General features: G+C 39.0%; 1 protein-coding gene across 4 annotated transcripts in view; it reads left to right on the forward strand.

The window, feature by feature from the left end:
• The window catches only part of DYNC1I1 (dynein cytoplasmic 1 intermediate chain 1), a 188,759-nt gene that overhangs the window by 33,260 nt on the left and 133,536 nt on the right, over positions 1-21,963 (forward strand). For 3 of the 4 annotated variants that reach the window (XM_082755280.1, XM_082755282.1, XM_082755281.1), the window contains exons 6-7: positions 3,955-4,014; positions 8,484-8,599. In XM_082755280.1, coding sequence (XP_082611406.1) covers positions 3,955-4,014; positions 8,484-8,599 — 176 coding nt within the window. The remainder of the gene's footprint in view (positions 1-3,954; positions 4,015-8,483; positions 8,600-21,963) is intronic. The other variant, XM_082755283.1, reaches the window with a different exon arrangement.

A 21,963-nucleotide genomic window follows, 5' to 3' on the forward strand; every position in this document is an offset into this window, starting at 1 on the left:
TAAATTTTGCAATAGCTCCCATCCTCTTGGAATTCTGTTCTGAATATCTCCCTAAGGCTGTGGACATGAATTCAGAATAGAAAAATGTAACAAGTTGCTTTACCATCTAATCTTTTCTTAAATGTGTGACATCTTGGTCTCTTTCTCCCCTTGCTTTCTTCTTGCAGGTTATTCCCTTACTGACTGGGGAGAAAGAAGATGCATTGCATCAAAATGAACTAGTACTTTTTCAGTACAAATAGCTGAAACAGCAGCAGCATCTAAGAATGCTGTCCTAAATTCCTGAATTACTGAGATCATAATACATAACAAATAGAGAATACTAAAATAGAGGATCTAAAGGCATGAAAACAGAACATTTTAAAGAGAGGTAATAACACCTCTACCTTGTCTACTTAGTGCAAGATCTTAAAGTCCTTGTTCCCTTCATGCTGCTTTAGAGCAATCTGTTGTTTGATAATAGTTAGTTTTTATCCTACGATCACTCAAGGGCAGCCGTTGTTCACCAAACGTGTGGAAGGAAGATTGATAGCAGGGCTATTGTTTGTCACTGCGTGGGAGACTTATGTAGCAACCAGCTTTGAAACAATGGGTAGTTCTCATTAAAACAGTGTCTCTGCTTTCTGGGTGATGGGAACAGCCTGATCTGGCTTAGTCCTGGCTGGGACTCCCATGACCAGTGAGTTTCCTTCTGTGGAGTTTCCAGGGTCTCTTTCCATGCCATGTGCACTCAGTTCACCTGAAGAAGGAGGCTCAACTCAGGTGGACTCCAGGAGATTTGTGGAAGGACAGTAATGTGTAAGGGAGCGCTGCTTTTAGCTGCTGTATAATGCTCAAGTCTCTTTTCCCCATTAAAATGTGGCAAAATGCTTTAGATCTCTTCTACATAGACCTGTGCCAAAATCCATTCACCCTGTTCAAGGGAACTTTTCCCAAATTATGCTCACTCATACTGAGTGGGAGCACCTGTGCTTGACTGCTGAGCTACCAGTCAAACAGTTCTCCTAGGCCCATGCACTTGTGTTTGGGGTCTGCAATGTTACTCCCTCTGCCCCTATCTTTGGGTGGCCAAAGTCCCAAAGCCAAAATCAGTTTTTATATATGAGGAAGAAAGAAAAAAAAGAGCAACAATACATAATCATTTTCTTAATGAAAAAATAAATCTTTTGGGAAAGAATTTGTGTACTAGGTTTGATAAAGGTTAACACTGATTTTTCACCCAGATCCAATGGCATTTCACAATCCTCACTGAGAGTTGTCCACAGCAGAACAAACATAATGATAATACTCATCCAAACGATCAGGGAATGCCATACAATCTGCTCTTCACAAACAGATTAGCTTTACTTTCCTATTCCAGGTAACAGCACAGGCTAGTTAACAGCATCTCTGTGTTGCCAGTCCATCAAGAATCTGTTTATTTCTTCTCTGGTGTTATTGCCATGGGAACTGGCTATACTGCAGGTCCATATTACATTTCTCCTGTTCACTCACTTTCATTTTGATCTGCAGACATTCTTCAGGTAGCAGGAAGAGGCAAAGGGCAAACCAGTCTCCTTCCTCGAAGCCTGTAGTTGCTCCCTGATTTAAGCGTAGCCAATTGCATCATGTCTCCTAGGGCAAGACTTGGGACCTGATGATCTGCTACCTGCAGCCTCAGTTTTTGCAATAACGTTGTTCTGCTGAGCTTGGGAGGACAACACAGCAGATCACTTCCTTATTTATTTTTCAAGACTTTTCAAGTTGTAGCATGATACAAAACAAAACAAAACAAAAAAGTATTATTTGGAGTACAAATCTAAGATTTTATTATTATTATTATTTTTGGACTAGGGGTTGAATACATATCTTTGCATTGGAAATTTCCACAACAAGTATTGCTGTGCTCATATTTGGGGGATTTGAGTGCTGTCTCAAGTGTGTAAGGTCTCTAAATCTATTTTGTTCAGGCAACCAGCTGAGTGTGAGGTAAATGTGCTCTCTTGTAACTTGGTCTGGATTCTCAGAGGTGGACTGTAAGGTCTGGGTCTTTGCAGAGACCTGTTGCAAGCTCTTGCTTTAATCATTTGTTAATGGGGTTTTTCTGATGCAATAGTCTTTATTAGTCTTCCCTTGGGAAATTTTGTACATTTGGAAATGAATGGAGGGGGGAAATAACTGAAATGAGTTATGTATATTTTCTTGTAAATGTTTGGAAAGCCTTTATAAGTAGTCCCTAGGCAGCTATAACATTAGAAATAGGCATATGCATAGTGAGTCCTACTGCATGTTACTGACCTTGGTGACATTACAAGGCATTTTCACACAGATAGCATTTTTAATGGTGTGTATGTAATGCATTAGACACTGATGCTTTTGCATTGCATCAGGCATTCAGATCTTTATGTCCGCTTACGTTTCTGCCGCACTTGAGCTACAGTCCAGTTCAAGGGAAAATCATCTGTTTTTTATTACTTCATTGTTTTATCTCTAATCCTTTTGTAATACTGTTTCATTTTAGAGGAGTCTTTCTGTATCATTGTAGAATCTTTAACGCCAATACACATCACTATGGATCACGATGTCTTAAGAGGAAAAAGTACCCTTACACTGCATGTAATGCAGGCACCTTTTCATTACAATTCTTCATTGTTTTTGTACATGCAGGATGTTGAGATAGATTATCTTTCACTCTGACATAACAAAGTGAATCACATGCCTTTGTCTGTCTCACTAGAGGGTGAATTAACATTGGTAATAGAACGGGTACATTTACTGAGTATAGGAGTGGCAAAATTGTATGGCTGTATGTGATCTATTTCTAATCTAATTGAATAACTTAGTTTATATGAATGATTCATTGGCAGAGGTTGCTACTGTTGCAGAAGGGCTTGTGTAGATTAAAAATGGCTAGTTATATGGTTGGGTTTAGCTGGGTGTGATAAAAGTGTATTTTCTGTATCAAAATATTATTCAAAAGAAATGAGTGGAGTTTTTAATTTTGAGGACTATCATTATCTACTGCATAGACATGACTTGCTTGCTTTAGTGTGGGAGTGCTTTCCTTTACTTTAGCCTCTGCTAGTGAGTACAATGCATTATCTCGTGTTCGTATCGCAGAACAACGTGGCCACGAGCCACACTTTTATTCCTGATGCTGTCATGGACAGTTCTCTTGCATATGATGTATGGCTTCATTAGGAGGAAAAATAAAGTAAAATAAAAAAAATGAGTAGGCATTGTTGAAAAATTCTTGAATTTTTTTAAAATTTTCTGTGACAGTCCCACATGACCGTAGTCCATTAAGAGACTGCCATCATCTGATTTCTCCAGATGGGTCATTCCCCTCTCCCCCAGAAATTTTCTGTGGATGAAAAGAAGTGGAATTTATTTGTCCCAGGTGCCTCCATAACACGTCAGAACTGGTGTCAATGTGCCATTTGTTTGTGTTGTTTGTACCCAGAGAACTCTTTACAGGATGGCTTACAGTCAGTCTTAGGAGTATACAAAGGGTTAGACTGCTGTTCAGTGGAATTCAGGGCAAGTGTTCAATCCATTTGATCAAAACAAACCAAACAAACAAACCAAACAAACAAAACAAAACAAAACAACAACAACAAAAAACATGATTATAATAAATTTTGCCTACAAATTGTACATACTGAGTGCATCAACCATAACTGGAGAGTTAGAAGTCTTTCAGGAAAAAAAAAAAAAAAAAGTTTTATTAATTAAAATCTGAAAAGAAACCCAGCTTCTTCCCTTTTATTTACTGATAACATGTAATTTTAATAGTCCTGTCATAGGCTAGTAGTAAACCTTGTTTGACATACTGCAGCTTGCCCTTGCACTTGGAGGTTGAATGTTCTACGTACAGCATGTAACTAATGAGATGGGGTTTTGTTCATCCTTTCAGTTAATTCTGTGTGTTCTTTTTTTCCCCCCGTTGTGCTGCACGGCTGATTACCACCCTAGGACCTTGCAATGGGACACAGACCCCTCAGTGCTGCAGCTCCAGTCTGACTCTGAACTTGGGTATATGTCAGCTCTTTTTGTTATTCATTTATCATTTCTTTGCAAGAATTATGTTGCAAATGCTTCCCAGTTGAGCTGTATTTATGTGATTTTCATTTGCTTTGTGGACTCAAAAAGACCATAATTTAAGTTTCTTTTCTTTACTTTAATCAATAAGAAGCTTCAGCAAAGACATATTTGTGGAAAAAAATAACGCTTTGAAGGAAGCTCATTAAAACATAAGCTGCTGTTTCTGTTGCCTGAAACACAATACAAATAACTATTTCATTACAGATGAAATGTTATTATTGTGGCACTTCAATGTGCATGTACAGTTACACTGCTCTTGTTTGTACCTGTTGATTCAGACTTTTCTTGCTGAATCATTTGCAAGGTACTTTTGCTCCCTCCTTCCTGTCTTTGCCATAGTTATGTTGTTTCCCCCCTTTCCTCAGGAGCTGTATATGCATTTATAATTGTGCACTTAAATATGATCACAGTCCAAGGGTAAATGCCATATTATTTGACTTGAGGTTAATCAAGCATTTCCTACTTACACTAGGGCTAAGATTATTATTCTTCAGTTTGGGATGGAACTTCTCTACCCCAAGTATCTGGAAAAGTTAGTTACTTTAGATAGAAGAATCTAACTGGTGCAGTTAACCAAGCGTACCAAATTTTTACGTTTTAAAAGATCATTATATTAAAGAACAAAGGTTCATGTTTGTTGTGAATGTAGTATAGCATCATCAAGAAAATCCTGATAGCATGAACCGTTTCTCTTTTCTACTGTGGGCAATCAAGGAAAGTCAGAAACAATAGCTTTTCTCTGGAAGCTTAGCTAATGTCAGTACTGTGTTATTGCTGAAACTCCAAGTACACAAGTATGGCTTGGTAACTGCAAAATTATGTTTATACACGTTTCTCAATCTGGATCACCTGTGTGATCACTGAAGTTATTAGATTGCATTGGCAAGTGAAAATGCTGTTTATTAGCATCTCAGACTGAATTTTGCAGTCTTTTCCAGATGAGAAAATTGGTTGCTCTGTTTTCAATTACCTTGAAAAGTAGCAAAAGGAGAGAAAATTAATAGTATAGGAAAAACAGCAAGACTTGAAGATATGAAATGCCTACCTGCAGACATATTTAGGATAAATTGTTCCTCTAAAAAGGAAAGGTAAAGGTCCTTCAAGCTCTTCAGAACTTGAGTCATAAGCAAAACCATATCTCTGTGCTGAAGAAGTTGTTCCACTTGTGAACTTACAGTCTCTGCTGTCTGCATCTCCAAGCAAGCATCTTCTGTTTCGACTAGTTCTTGGTGTTTTCTCCCCAACAATTCATGTGAAATTCATTCACCTTTCTCTAGACTTCAAAAAAAAAAAAAAAAATCAAAGATTTTCTTTTAATTATTGATTGACAGTGCTCTCAGCTGCACTTGGGGAGGCTTGACTGCTGACCAGGAAGGAAGATCAGAAGTATCCGGAGGGCTTTCTAGGCAGGCTTTCTCCACACCCAGAACTGTTTTGTTTGTTATTTCCACCTGAGTGTGACTTCAGATAGATCCAGATTCTGCAACATCACCTGGATCATATGAAAAAGGAAAAATTTCTCAAGCTATTACAGCATACAGATATGTTTTAGAAATCTCAACTACCCTTTCCCAGAAGTTTGGATTTAAAGATGAGCACTTACAGAAGCAAGGTTCCTCAAATGGCTGTGCAAGGCAAGGTGGTTTGACACATGTAAAGATAAGCCTGCATATAGCCACAAAACCTTAATCTTCTAGAAGCAGTCAGTGCAAAGACAGAAAAGGATGTCAATGAGTGAACCCACAGGTATATTCTATAAGAGAAGTCCTGTCCCTTTTGAAAGAAAACTTCAAAACCAAGGCAGAGTTAAGACAAAGAACCACACTTTCCTCTGGTGTCATGAGACTAGATAGAAAAATATCAATACAAAAGAAATCCTGCAGTCAACATGCAAATGATGTGTTTAGCTAAATACTTCCAGAAGATACATCTTTGTCCTCCTGTGGAAAGAGGAACCAATTTTAATGTATAGGCATTAGATACTGTCTTCCTACTGATGCATTTTTGAAAGGAATCCTTAAAGTTTATGGCCTCTCTAAGTTGAATATTCAGCAAACTGTAAATGAAAAGAACTATGAGCATCTCAGATGGAAAGTATGGAAGAGAAATAGAAATAAAACATTTTAATGCTGCCCTAAGGAGAATTAGAGACCAGAACAATTATAGTCCATGTTTGAGAGAGTCCATGTACTGAAAGGATGTTTCAGTTGTCCCTAAGTGCTTGAGAACAAGAGTTAGGCCAACTTTTAGTTAGATAAGAACCATTGCAGGTTGATCATCAGGGTCAAAAAAGAAGAGATGATGTTCCTCCAAGTGAAGACCTCTCTGCCTTCACCAGTAATTACCAGGATATGAGTAACTCTGTACATTTGTACAACCATCAGCAATTACTGAATTATAAATGTTTGAGGTGAAAAATTCGATATATTCTCTCAGCACAGTGTTCTGGGGTGGTAGTAGCTCACATCTTGGTTAACAGCCTACACAGAAGCTAACCCAACTAGCAGTTACATCCAGCTCTCCAGTAGGAGCAATATTCCCCCATCCCCAGTCAGTCAAGGAGATAGGGAATGGCCTCATGTGAAACTGTTGTTAGAATTAGCTGAGATTCTAATTAGGCCTAGATTAAACACGTAATCAAAGCTGATACTTAACCAGTGAAGAAGCTCTTTTGATGAAGGAAGCTTAAGAATCTCACTAAATGGAATCAGTGGTTTGGGGGCACTGGAGGACTGATTTTGAAGGAAGTCTGACCAACCAAGTAGGCAACAGAGATTTTCCATCTGGTGTTGAAGGATAGAAAGCATTTTGCTGGGTAGGGTATTTATTGAAGCTTGAATTCATACAACCCCCTAGTTAAATCAGCTACAAAAATGTAGCAGTACTAAAACATTTGTTAGCTGTTACAGATTCTTGAAGTGTAACACAAGCTGCAGAAGTTTTTCTGCCCCACCCTAGAGGATTTTCAGACAACCATTGCTTTTGTTCGTATTGTAAAGTCACAGATGTTTGTAAGGAGGGTGACTTGTTATTTTTTCCTCTTTTAAAAGAAGATGCTTAGAGCTGTAACAACTATTACTACTCTAATTGTTTGTGATACAGCTGATTCATTCTGATTACCCATTGAACCAAATTGCATTCAGCTTAATAAAAACTCAGCCAGTAAACCAGATTAGATAAATATATAGATGATATAGCACTAACTAGATTAAGAGTTCAGTAGGTGTCTTCCAATGATGACAATTTCCTTTTAGAGACTCATTTACTTTCAGACATCAATCTTAACTGAATACCTAAAGCACTGTAAATGAATTAGATTTAAAAAAAACAAAAACAAAAACAAAAAAAAACACATTGACCTCTGTTCTTCTCACACTCTGGAAGACAGAGGGGATATGGATAATGTGTATGAATTTACTGCTTTTCCAAATTGCTCTTTTTAATAACGTGGCTGTTCAGAAACACTGTGTCTGTGAATTTATCTCCTCTAAATGTGTAAGCATGCTTGCACGTGTTGATCTGGGCGACTGGACTTATTTACTAGATCCATTTATTATTTGCATATTTTTTTGTCTGCTAAAAGTTGGCATTTTTTCCAGTAAAACATTTGCAAGCAAGTCTTTATTTATTCTTCCCTCCCTACAGACAGTCAAATAATATTCAGGAAACAAATTGATTTCCCCAGCACCATTGAGTGAACTGTGTATGACTAAAAGTGTTCATGATCCTGTTCAGCTGGCTCTCTTCTTCTTATCCAGTCACACCATTATTTGGCTTTACTGATATGGTTCATATGGCTTGTTTAAACTTAGGGAAGTAGAAAAAGAAAGCTATACTTGCCCCGTTCCAGGTGTGTCTCAGAGCTTGCATTAAAACTCACAAACTGGCAGCAAATCCACTGCTGATAATTCCTGTGGAAGAGAGAATCTCCTTTATGGAAATTGCTCACCCCGCTCATTTACTACTCTCAGATGGACATCTAACACTCCTAATCCAGCCTACTTTACACCTATAATGTCTCTTCCACTGTTGGATATCTCAGACTAAGAATTAAATCTCTTGAACAGGCAGAACATTGTAGTAATAATAGTATGAAAGAGAAGACTGTTTTGTTGCATGTTACGAGGGGCATGAGCAGGTCATTTCTCCCATTTACAGTCCCTTTCAGCAGCACAGTCTAGGTCCAGAGGCATTTACTAACTATATTTTATTATGGCAAATGGTTACCAGGTTAATTTTCTTCACTGTAATTAGGTGCTTCTCATACATAGTGCATTGTGTTTCATCTTAGCAAACACTGAAGTATTTTTTTTAATCCTATTCATAAAAGCAAACACTTTTGTTCCTGCTACTGATTTACTCCTAACAGTAACCTTTTGATGTCATGTATTCCATCTTAGACGCAGACTGCACAAACTAGGGGTGTCAAAGATTACCCAGGTTGATTTCTTACCTCGGGAGGTGGTGTCCTACTCCAAGGAGACCCAAACACCTCTTGCCACACATCAATCTGAAGGTAAGATGATTCCTAATTTTTCTTTCAAAAGCATTTTCTTAGAAAATAAGTATTCAAGTAAGACTAAAAGAATGTAAAAAAAATAATACTAAATCATAATATAGCTACTTACCACATATTTTCTGCAAGCCAGGTATTGTTTATGTGATTAATGGTTGTTCTGGTGAGAATAATTATAATAATGACTCTAAATTCAGGTGGAACCAAACTGCTTTTGGCTTACAATGGGTTGTGCTTAGATAACAGTATAATGAGAACATATTTTCAAATAAATCATTATGAATGTAATTTAAACAGTGCTTTATCCCACTTTTTGCTTTTTCAAGGAAATTATTCATTCTGTGCTTTGTAAAGAGGCAGTGATGGAGAGTTGCCCTCATGTATTTGGCGAGTGTAATTGTGTCCCCCTCCAGCAGGTTAATCCTAATAGAAGTTAGTTTAGCCGCATGTGCTAAAAAAGGAAGCTTATTTACTTTGTGGACAGTCCTGCTTTCTTTCTGCTGACAGTTGTATTATCTGTACTCGTGGAGCTGTTAATTAACTGTTTGTCTTTCCTGCTGACAAATAAACATGGAGGGGTTAGTAAGAGAGTACTGTACTTTAACACTGTACGCTTGCTAGTGTTGTGCTACAGAAAACTGATTGCAGGTAAATTGAAACTCTTTAAACTGAATATGAAACTAGAAATTAGCCCGACATAATTTACACTTTATTACAGTCAGGAAGAAAAAGAAAAACTGAAGAGAGTCTTGGTTATAATTTTTGCTGAAGTTACTGTCAGGTAAGATAGAGCGATAAACACAGTCAGCTTTTCTTCTGCAACTGGGTTTCCATTTTTGCCTCTGAGAGACTAGAAATTAAGACTCTTGAGTTAGATACAGATTCTGCTTTCCCAGACCACAAATTTACCTTAGTAATCTGTTGTCTGAAATGGTGCCTTCATCTACAGCCAACCCAGTTGCTTAGATGCAGCTTCATGAGCAACACATCCTGACAGCTTTGCCTTCTCAAAGGGAGAGGCTGCCTTAGAAGCCTCCCTAGTTCAATCCAGCTCATTTCTGCTCATCTGTCTGAGGGCTGCTGAAGCCCAGAGTGGATCAGGTTTTTCACTGACCAGTGGGACATGATCATGGAGTCATTGTTAGATAAGATGGAGAAGATGCCCTTCCACCCTAACACAGTACCTTTATCATGTGCAAAAACCTATGGATACAGGGATTTGAAGACATGTCTTTGTTTTACCTCTCCCACACCTGTTAGTGCAGTACTCAGTACCTACCTGCTTTTCTGAACAGGCCAACCTCTCTTGAGGAAGCAATTTCTTCCATTAAGTTGCTCTTGGGTAGTATTTATTTTTTTTTCCAAGGATTTCTTCAACAGTTACAAGATCTTTTTTTTTTTTTTTTTCTTTTGAATGGACAAGAGACCAACCTTCCACCCTTCAAGAGGAAAAAAAAATATATATATATATATGTTGCAGTGAAAGGTCGAATGGTGATAAGTGGTTTTGGTGACTGGGTTTATAACCTTTTGTATGCTCCGTGTTGTCACAGTCAAGGAAACTACACCAACGAAAGTGAAGTTTTAATATTTAAACATAGCAAAAATATTACCCAATCACTTCTCTCACATGAGTGATTGAGAAAGTTGAATTTACTTCCTTTCCAACCTGCTGCTAGGGAGTTCTCTATGGATAAATTGGAGAAATGGAATGTCACCATGCATCAGTAAAGACGAGTCATGAAAATTTGATTATTCAATTGAAATGGTACTTAACTGGAAATTTGCTAGAGGGTAAATAAGTTCTGTGACTTTGGCCTTCCAAGTCCAATGGAAATTGCTTCTCAGGTTTTCAATCCCCTCAACCTCTTTATGAATGCTGAGCCCCACTCAGCCCTGCTCTATACTTGAACAGCAAACAGAAAAACTCCTCAGGAGAGCAGTTTTGAGAAGTCTCTATGCTGTTCCTGTGCATTCATGTGACAAAATATAGCCATCATCTTTTCAAGAGAAATGGTTCAGCCATTGCTATGGTTATGTGCTCAGTTGTTTAGTATCTGTAGCTTTAGAGTTTGAGAAAGGGAAAAATAAACCACTTATTTACTTAGATAAGTCTGACTTCAGGTTTCAGAATTCACTCTTCAGCTGCCTGCCTTGGACACCAGAAATCTCAAAATGCAGGATTTTAGAATGAGACTGTCATACATTTGCTTCTGGTTTGAAAGAAGACAACTAGTAATGGTACAGCTGGATGGAAGAATCTTGCCTGTATAAGTCACCAGATTGTTTCTGAAATCTCAGTCTCAGGTTTTCTGCAAGTTGTTTCTCTGAGAAAGAAAGAAAGAAAAAAACTCTGAGGTACATTAGACGTACTGCCATTTTGGAGCTCGGTGGATGTAGGCCTCTGTTGTAATGGCTATTCCCCACCAATCATTATAAAACTGGTAAAGGAAAGCTTCATTGTGATAAGTACAGTGTGGTGCCGGAGAGCCAGATGCTATGAGCACTGAAGTCTCAGCTTGTCAGCTGCTAATTTTAGAAGAAATAATGTGGCATTATTCTTCAGTGTATAAAAACAGATTAAATCCTCTTTTCAGAACAGGTAATTCGCTTTATTTCAGAGAAATAATGACATGTCATTTCCCCCACCCACTATATTATTTAGGGAGATGTGTATATGCATCATTCAACCCTTTGATCACAAGTACCTAATTCTTCTGCTTTATTTAGGTCACAGTAAGCTTCAGCCTTTTCCTTTCTTCCTTGTAGGATGACTTCAAAAACACCCAGATCTTGGCTCTGGAGCTTGAGAAAAAAGAAAAGAAAAGAAAAAGTGTTCTTTATTTTCCCCTCCTCCTTCTGTAATTGAACTTAAATTTAGGTATTTGTAGACAGTGAGAGACATTTCACTTGTGCTGCCTTTTCCATTCTGGAGTCAATTAAGACACAGACTATGCCAAGCATTTTCTGAGAGGTCTCTGGGACACATTCCTTTACTGTATAGAGGCTCCCCCATTGCCCCAGAACAGCAGCCCCATGTAGCCTGCAACACTGGACCCTCCATAGCACTGCAGAACTGCCCCTTGCTGAAGGCACACCTTGGAGAAAGCAGCAACAGGAAAGCCCCATCCTGAGCTCTGCCCAGGATGAACTACTCACTGCCATACGGCAGTGGGAGGAAGTTTGCTTAAGATAACTTTTCAGGTAGGAAAGCAACCCGTACACTCAAGCTCTGCTGGGTGCCTGCCTCAGGTCCAGCCTACCACTCTCCTACATCTGATGGGCCAGGAGGTAAAGTCTCTGAGGAGAACAGCACGTTGTCCCTGCACTGAGAAGAAAGGTACTCCTCTGGTCTGCCTCACCTCAAAACCAGAGAGGGCAGCAAGAAGAAGGAGGTTTGTGAGCTCTCTGGCTTACCTGGCCAGTATCAGGAATGCCATTATTCCTTTTGCATGAAGTAGAAACTACTTCCTCATCAATTAAGTGAGATGTTTTCACCTTACTGGCTTCCCAGACTGTCACTGTAAATACGTTTGTCTGAAATGCATTTCTAGAAAATTACAGATCCCTCATACAGGAGAGATCTGGATTTATAGAAAAATGAAGGTCCCTTTTACTTCACCTATTGATCATCTTCACATGGGGAAAAATAGTGTCAGCATACGCACCTCACGAGCAGGGTAATATTGTACATTGCAAGAGTTTGCCCAGTTCTGGCAAAGAACACAATTCAGACCCATGCTCCAGTTGTTTATCTGCTGTATCCAAATAATGAGAATATTGCAGATATTAGGGAAAGAAGTGAAATAAGTTCTCTATTCCATTTGGAAGTAGACCAGACTGAAGTGGCAAAACAGAGGTAAAATTTCAGAGTTTGGGTTGGCTTCTGCATCTCTTTGACATTGCAATTCTCTGAATGAATATTCCTGAAAGCAATACTTATAAAGTGCTGAGGAAGGAGAGTCGGACTCTGCTCATAACCTAAGATTCAGGGTCTAAGACTAAGACACATGAATTTAGGTATCCATGTGAGGAAACAAGTGATGGTGACTACTGTAGGATGAACCAAAACTCTCTCTAGGCCCCAGCGACTGCCTGGTCTAGGTCTAGGTCTTGGCCAATGAGCTTAATAACAGAGAGCTACATGGAGGCATATTAATGTAGATTTCTCGTTTCCCCCCAGTTGCTGAGTGAGTTACATATGACTAAAACTGCCATTCACTGGCAATGTATGAGAGCTGTGTCCTACTTTAAGTTTTGGTAATCAGATGAGGAGTTACCAGTGACTAGGACTGACAAGCCCAGTTACCGTAAAAATGAATCAGGCCTCTGGATAAAATGTATTTATTAAGTTATTTTTATTTTGATACTCATGAGTTGAGATTCCCAGGTTTAAGCAGCATTGAACTCTGTCTCTGTCTGTCTCATAAGACAATGTACAGCAGATTCTGTGCCCCATGTCCTTTACCTGTGACTGTAGCTCAGCTCTAGCTTTGTGAATGCATTTGGTGCTTAAGCAGAGCCAGTCTCAGATCTAAGCAAGATCTTACCTGAGCTTTCCCATGCCCAGTCTTTCTAGAGCTCACAGATCAGCAGCTGGGCGTTAAGTTAAAGAGCTTACTTTGTCTTTTCCCTTCCAGGGAATCTTACAGCTCAGCTCAGTCTGAAGAGTGAGAGACAAGCCTGGACCCAAGAATAGCTTTGAACCCCTCATTTAATGGGAAATATGGATGTACATTTCTGCATTGCCATGCATGCAGTGTTTGTCAGGATGCATGAAAACATGTGCAATGGAAAGGCAGAATCTGGGAGGAAAGCAGAGACCTTCTGTTGTAAACAAAAGATGGCATTAGAAAGTAGAGCAGAACTGGGACATAAATTACTGCTTTAAAATAAAAAAGACAAACTGAGGATGAATCAGTGCTACAGCCAACTTCTGGTTTTAAAGAGACAGCCTTTTTTAATTTTTATTTTTTTAAGTACACATTAGTACTAATGAACACTAATTTTGTAAGAAAAATATTATGATCTATCGTAGGCAGTATCACATATCATTGGCTGGTTTCAGTTAGCTATAAAAGTCTAGTTTGCCTTTTCTTCTCAACCCTCAGTCCAGCAGAGTCATACTGTGGATGTCAATGGCTGGCATAAACACCCTAATTCAAAACTGCTTTGTTTGATTAAATCAACAAAGCTTATTTTGTACTGTTGTACCAGACAGTACAAGATTGGCTGCGACTAAAAAGAAGCAAAGCAAAGATTTGAAGCGTTGCACTGTATAACAGCCTTTCAGTAATTTCTCTATGCCTGTCACAGCTTCACAACTGCTCCCCCTTTTCTAGATTATGAGATTTCAAAGGTGAGATTTTTTATTTTTTTATTTTTATTTAAATTAGTCATTGAAATCTTTCAAAGGCATTCAGGCAGCTCCCTCTGGTGGTGCAGCAATGAACCAACACATCGTGCCTGAGGGATGCTGTAGGTGAGTGAGCAACACGGGGATTATGTGTAGAAAAAAACACTTGCCTTATCTCTGTCTGAGGCAAGAATTGTATTTAATAGAAGTGCTTGAGTTGTATAACTGAAAAGCTGTATGCAGGTGAGTGATGATGAAAGAAACATGAGAAGAGACCAAGTCATTGTATAAAAAGTTGGGGGAAAAAAGAAAAAGATACTATCTAGAAACTTAAAAAAAAAAAAAAAATCAGTTATAGGTGTTACAAAAATGTCCAGGGGTATAATATACTAGCTCTTTTCTTGCCAATCCTTTCTTGAAGTACAATTGGTAAAGTACAGTTTTTATGAAGTACAAATCCTTCAGGACAGCCACATTAGGCAGGTACAAGGCGTGGTGGGTCTGAGCCCCCCTCCTAGCAAGCTACAGGCAATAGGTGTGTACCTGTAAAGGATTTCTTTTACCAGAAGCTCAGAACTTTTTGTAGTAAAAAAATGAGCTAGGGCTTCACTTTGGAAAATGTTTCTCTGTTTATTCCTGTGCAGCATAATATATTTGGCTAAACAGTAACAAGGGTTTCTTCTGAGTGGAAGAACGAAGAGGTTGTAGTCTGTGGTCATTCATGGGTTTGGTATTTAAGAGCAGGAGCAGACATCGACTGCCTAATGTCCTAAAATAAGCTATGTATGGGCTAAAATAAGATTTCTGTAAGACAGTCCCAATCCATTTGTAAAAGCTGGCTGGTTACGAGCATGGTCTACTGTTTATTTATCGGTGATAGTTGTGCAGTATTTGCTTCCATTCTCCCTGTTTCTCCTCCCAGGTCCTCTGTAAAGACCTCTTGAGAAGGGTGTTTCTTATGCTTGGGATGGTTTTCAGATGGTTTTCAGCTGAGAGCACTCTTAATGCTGAACTGTTTTGAGCAGGCAGATTGGAGAATTTATTAAGCATCAGTAATTGTCTGGGATTTATCTGGTAAGAACTGATTTAACAGAGACAAGATTGGTTTTGGCCACACACAGTAGGAGGTTTGAGAAGGGAAAGCTCTTTAAGGATCTTAGACTTCTTCCCTGATCATGTCATCACATGGGGACAGAACAGTAATTTTACTCTTTGCAGCTCCTCCACAAAATCCAGGGAAGCTCTTCTGAAAAAATCAGGCCCATGTGCATCAGTTTCCTGCTCCAGAGTGACCCAGGCCTGCTGCAGCCCCTGGTTTCTCTAGTACAAGGTAACACTGCATTAAAAAACAAAAACAACAACAACAAAAAAACATGTCTAGCAGTCTTCTGGAAGGAGAACAGACACACCATGGCTGTGCCTGCACCTTCTCTAAACCATTCAGGCTCCAGAAGATCAGAAACAAAACAGAAAGAAAGCTGTGTCGTGCAGAACCCAGCCTGCTCCTTTAGCTGCAGTGGAAAATGCGTAATTCAATGAGATCCTGGTACATCTGGCGTCACTTGGTGGAAAACAAGAGCTCTGATGTTAGCAGTCTTGACCTCAAAGTACTTGAAGTAGCCGCAAGTCATCTCACTGTGCCTTTGACCCACCTTTTTGTCTTGACATCTGAAACTAGCAGTGATCCATGAGTTCAGAGAGAAGCCCGGTAACACCTGTATGTAAATTGCATCCTTTGTGGGCTGAAAATGAAAACCTTCCTCTAAGTCTTTCCTCTCTGGAAAGGATCCTGTCCATGTTTTACACATGAACAACTGTTATATGTTCCCCTCAAGCAACCAAATAGTTCTGAAGTTATTTGCAAATATACGACTATCACTATATTAGAATTGAGAGCTTTAAACAGAAGGAAACTCTCCCTCTAATGAACAGCACCATAATTTGTAGAGTCAACAGTAACACAGTAGCTGATTTTTTCTCTATATGCCATTTTGGTATGTTCCTAGTTCTCACTTCACCATATTTATCATTTCAGTAGTGTTTGAATATACTTTAAATTATAAATTATGTTTATGAAAATGTAAAATGGGGGGAAAGTTGGTTTAACAGTACTTCCAATAGAACAACAAAGACATAGATTTTCATTTTCTTCAGAAACAAAGCCTGCTTATTCCTACCACCCCTATAATTCCTTCTTTAGCCTAATGGATGATGCCTATTCAGTGTATACAAGAAAATTAATACCCAGCACCTTCTATTACATGTTTAGTAAGCTTTGGCAACCCCTGGCTTTGTAACATGGACCAATTCTACTGGAATTAAAGACAAGATTAAGAAAAATGTGCATTTCAGAAGTAGCAGTTATTAATCCTCAGTGCTCTAATTAGCACTTAATCTTTCTAATCCTGTAAGTAGATACAAAATCAGTGCTGAAATAGACACAGGCTGTAATGTAAAAAGCCCTTCATTAGTAGTGTAAAAAAAATGTACTAAAAAAAACATTGTTCTGTTACTTCACACTTCTCAATTTGCTTCTTGGCACTTTTCACTCAAAGAAGGGGAAAAGATCCACATGCCCAAATCCCTTCTTCTGTTTTAACCCATGCTACTGATGTAAATGATCAGAAATCACACAGCTGAAAATTCTCCTGTTCGTCACTTCTCTATCTTCAATTCTATAGCCAAGCCCCTACTTAAGGAGCTGCCCAATTGTGCCTTTTTGTAGTCCCTCTTAATTGGCTCATTTCCATAGGAGAGGACACCTGCCTTGGAGAGCATCAGCTGCTTGCCCTCAGCCTAACTGGAGAGGGAGCCAAATGGCTGGCTTGGGGAAAACGAAGAGGTTTTGCCAGGCACCACATTACTACCCGCCTTAGAGACAAATGGGGGATGCACCCCAAGCTGGGTCTTTGTTCACCATCTTCCTCTCCACGGTCTGACCCCAGCACCTGGGCAGAGCCTTCCAGTGGCAACCCTGGGACCCCCTTCTCCCTCCCAAGGACTGCTTGCAAAGCTCTGCAAAGCCTTTATTTCTTGTAATGACAGGTTGTAGATCTGATCTGCAGCGCCTGAGAATTCCCCCTTCAAAATCAGTAGTAGCTGGATCTCTTCCAGAGAATCTTTTTGCTTGCTCACACACACTTTCAAGAGTTACTACGAAAACTGAAGAAACTGGTAATGAAATGAATATGTCAGTGAAGTAAAAGTCTGTGTGAATTCCCGCTGACCACTATTAATAGAAGATGGAATTCTCTTCTGCTGCAACACAATAGACTGTCTCCACAAATAATGTCTCTTTTCACAGGCCCTGGCTGTCTCTTGCCCATCTATCTTATTTTAAATAAACTTAGCATAAATTCACTCTAATAAACTTAGCATAAATTCGCTGTAAGCCACAATTAATTCAGATGTATGTTCTAGCTATTACTCTCCAAAACAGTGCTCTTTTTTTCCTTCTGCAAGTTAGTGTCCTACTGAAGGCCCACAGAAAATGAAAAAATAATCAATATTTTTCAAAAATTTGTTGCACTCAAGCCATAGAGCTTCACACTTATTTAAAGTCTATAGCTGCATTGCTGCTGTGGGTACTCTATTTTTTTTCCTCACCCCTTGTGAAAAACTTCACAACTTGCCTTGTGAAGTTTGCCATGCCAGAGTTCAAAATGGGTCCAGTTCCTTTAATTTCGGCACAATCAAATCCTTGCATGTATGAAAACCCCCACTTGTCTCAGCAGTAGCTGCTGGGTTTTGAGGAGTCTTGCAGATCTCACTACTTGATTTGGAGCAGGAGTTTTTTGGAGGTTGGCCCCAACTGTGGAGCTGGAAATTTTTTGAAATTGTAGTCCTTCATCATGGTTGTTTCATATGTCATTTCTAGTTACCTCCACCCACTTAGCTGCTATGAAACATAGAAGGCACTGAAAATTTTGCCTGTGACTACATGAAGAACTCCCTATGCTCTGGTGCTACATCATAGATAATGTGCAGGTTGAAAACAGATCAAATTGAACTTCCAGAACAGAGCCTCGAAGTTGTGTTGAGCTGTTGTCTTCACAAATGAAAGCTGTGGAGCATGCATTGTGGTGGTTGACACTAGCCAGGCGCCCACCCAGCCACTCTCTGCTGCCCTCCTCAACAGGACAGGAAGATCATTTACCAGTTACCATCATGGGCAAAACAACCTCAGATGCAGAGGAAGTGCCTGGAGCACCTCCTTCCTCTCTTTCTGCTGTGACAGTGGTGTCTGCAGGATTGTTTCTGACACTTTTTTCTCCTCACTCCTTTCTCTGCCATATGATATTTTGCCCTTTCTAAAAGACATTTTCCCAGAGGCATCTCCAGCTGACAGGCTCAGCTGTGTCCTTTGGTGGGTCCATTGGAGCTGGCTGGAACCAGCTGTGTTGAGTGTGGGGCAGCCCCTGACATCTTCTCACAGATGCCACCCATTCAGCCCCTGCCAAACCTTGCCACCTGTACCCAATACATACACATATTTAGAAAAAAATGATAAATTAGTAGCCAATGATGTTTCATGAATTATGTGGCTGGGATCAACTCTTTGTTTTGCCTCACAGGTGAATGCTTTAACCAGTGAAGTGTTGGGGGATCTGGACAAGGTATTTTTTGGACTATCTTTTGGTACAACCACCTTTTGGTTGTAACATTTTTTTGTTGTTATTTTGTTTTGTATAATCTGTTTTACATTGGTATTTATAGATTTGAGACAAGGACTTAAAGTTACTGATTAATTTGTGTCTTCTCTGTGTAGTCTGGTGATAGAGAATTTAGTGATAGATTTGGTTCTTTGGAGGAGATCTATTGCTGAGGATGTTGAGAAGTTGTAGAAGCTTGCTTCTGCTCAGGTCAGCTACACAGGCTGTATGTTACTGGTGATGACTGTAGAAAATGGTCCATAATGCCTGTCCCTACTGGTATGGACTGGGTCATCCCATATTAAAAGTTTAGGAGCAGTCAGTTTTATTCATACTGCCTCTTGTCAGGCTCATAGTATACTGCGGTAGCTATCCCATCATCTTATACAATGAGACAGCACGAACCCTTTTTGCATGCATGTCACACACCTCTAATCCCCAAGCAAATTATGCTTGGGGTTCTCTTGGATGGATGGTTCAAGCCAAGAAAGGAATCCAACAAAGTTTTCTGAGGTGGAATATGGATCCTTCAGTCTGTGTCCAGGTTTCCAAACTAATGGAACTGCTGGGATGGGTCCAGATCTGAACTGGGTAGGATATAACTTGCGTACAGTTCATACTGATTAGGAATAAGGGTTTCTTCTTGTTTGCATTTTACTCTTTGCTAGATCAGGTGATGTGAAAGCTTGGATTTAGTGCTGGGGATTTCAAAACAAGCATGCATTTTAAGGATGTAGGATTTGCTGATTAAGCTAAGGTAGAGTAGATTTACATCTGGGTCTCAGTGGTGCAGTCATGAAAAGGTGGTCGGTGGAAGAAGTGAGCTTATGTTTTCAAGAAGGCCTTGGACACAGTTACAGTAGAGCATGCAGGCATAAGTGCTCCACTGGTGATGTGTGCTTGGGAGACATCGGTCCTGTGATTTCCAGACTAGAACATGGAGGCAGACAGTGAAGAGGAAATGAAGTTGGTGACCCTCCTTTTCTTATCCCTCTGGTTTGTGGACTGAACTGTGTTAAAAAGTTATGGTTACATTTATATAGCTATTTAAGTATTTACCTATAGTTATAGTACTTAGTCTTATCTTTTTACTAGTACTATATCTGTAGATGTACAGATACTTGTCAATGTATCTATAAAGGTGGCCCACTACAAGATCTCACCTGATAGTCTTGAGGACACAGCAATGGTGAATGTCACGAGTCTTATCTGTATTACAGTCTAGATGTAATTCAGGTCAAATCACAAACTGAGTTAGAGTCACCAGAGAAATATAAGTATATCTCTATCCCCAGGGGAGGCCACTAACAATCTAAACATGAATAAAGTAAATTCAGAGCAGCCAAATATGCTATGATACTTTTCTATCAGATAGCTACCTGATCTGGCAGCATGCTGATACTCATTCCCAAGCTAACAAGGTACATCCCTGTTGAGATACTGCTGTATTTCAATGTAATTATATTCAATGGCTCTACTGTTAGGTGCTTGACCTATTTGTTTAGGTTTGCCATGGTCAAAAGAGTGAGAAAGACCCTTCTAGAAGTCCTATATGCTAATACCTATAATATTTATCATAACACTGAAACAATTACCTTCCATTTGTGCCTTTCTCCATTGCCTACAGAACTTAGCCAATATATTTCAATTACAAGCTTCATTTTTAGATGGCTGGAGTTAGATGAGATAATTCTCACCATTTTGCAATGACAGCATGGACAAATGCATTATGCGGTGTTTTCTGTCAACCTCTGAAACAGTTCTGGGACTGTTATTACTCTTATTTGTTTTCTTCAGCTCCTTTATCCGTTACCTTTGAAGTTGCTTGTTGTGCCTGTGTGAAAGTGAAGTAAAAAACCAGACATCTTATTTTCCTCTAAAACCTGTGTGATTGAGAACAGTGCTTCTACAGCTGCTATTTAGACAGTTGGAGTGAGAAAAAATAGAAAAACAACTCTGCTTTTTTGTTTCTTCAATTAAGTACTGGTTTCTTACTAGACAGAATACTTTAATGTGTAGACTCAGTGTAGCACACTTCATGTGCTAACATTGATTTTGATCTACCCAACTAATCTTTGTATTGTATAATTGCTCAAATGCATGTTGCTGTCTCATCTTGCTTAAGGCGTATGTCTTATAGTAAATGTGGAAATAAAATCAGACAAATTATTTGGTCCGAAGAGCACTGAGCATCAAATGGATACCGATCTAAATCTAAAATTTATAGCACCGTGACTATGAAATGGTCAGGAAAACCACAGGCCTGATTTCTGAGGAGTAGGAAGAGGTACATACACTTTTATCTGCTCTTTCCCCTCTTTTGACAATATTACATAGATCGTGGGACTGTTCATGTGACCTGTGATATTTCTTGTATCTAGGCAAAGTACAGAAAATGAAGATCCACTCTTATGTATTAGCTATGCAGTGAGTATGTTTTCATACCTAATTACTGAATTAGTTAGTTCTACTTTACAATTATCCTTAATAAGTCTGGATTAGGAATGGTTAGTAAAAGTAACTTTGCTGTTTCACAGTTCATCAGCTTGAGATAATTTAGTAACAAAGACTCATGTTGCAATCAGGGAAAGGACTCCCACTGACTTCAATGGGACCTGGACTGGGACCAAACTGAAGTGCTTGCCATGAGTCTAAATAGCTGACTTTGTCACTGACTCATCATGTGAAACCCTTCAGTACATTGTAGAATCATTTTATTTGGATTTGATTAAACATAAAAGTATTTTGCAAGGCTTTCCAGCTTTGAAAAACAAAGTCATTTACATAAGAGCTAAGCGACCACATAGCTATCCTCTTTTACCCTGGTTAATAGCCTTAATCCTGCAAATATTTATGTATGGTTTTAGCTCTGTGTTCATGATTAGTCCCCAGGAATATATGATTTTCTGACAGGCATATATGTGTTTGCAGGAGGAGGTCTGGTGCCATAACATTCATTTGCTGTATACAGCTTTGCTAATGGACTGTAAGCTCTGAAGGGCAGGAAGTGTAATTGTATATCATAGTTATTAGTATGGGACATAGAGGACATGCCATAAAGAAATACTGATCATGACAAACTTTTACATATATGTGTATGTGTGTTTTAAAGGAAAAATATCCTTCTTCCTTATATTTTCATGTCAACTCACTTTGTCAGCTGCTAAAAATGTGCCTTTTATTATTAACACCTTTTATCGATCCAATGAACAATAGAAACTACAACTGTGCTCCATGACTGGCCACATCTTGCAATGATTTATAAATGTCCCATATTAAAAATAATACACTTATTCGAACTTTTTCAAAATGTCCCGGCGTGAGCTAATGCTTTTGTATTATTATTAGTTTTGACA

Source organism: Aythya marila, assembly GCF_965140915.1.
Source record: "Aythya marila genome assembly, chromosome: 2".
NCBI classification, from domain to species: domain Eukaryota; kingdom Metazoa; phylum Chordata; class Aves; order Anseriformes; family Anatidae; genus Aythya; species Aythya marila.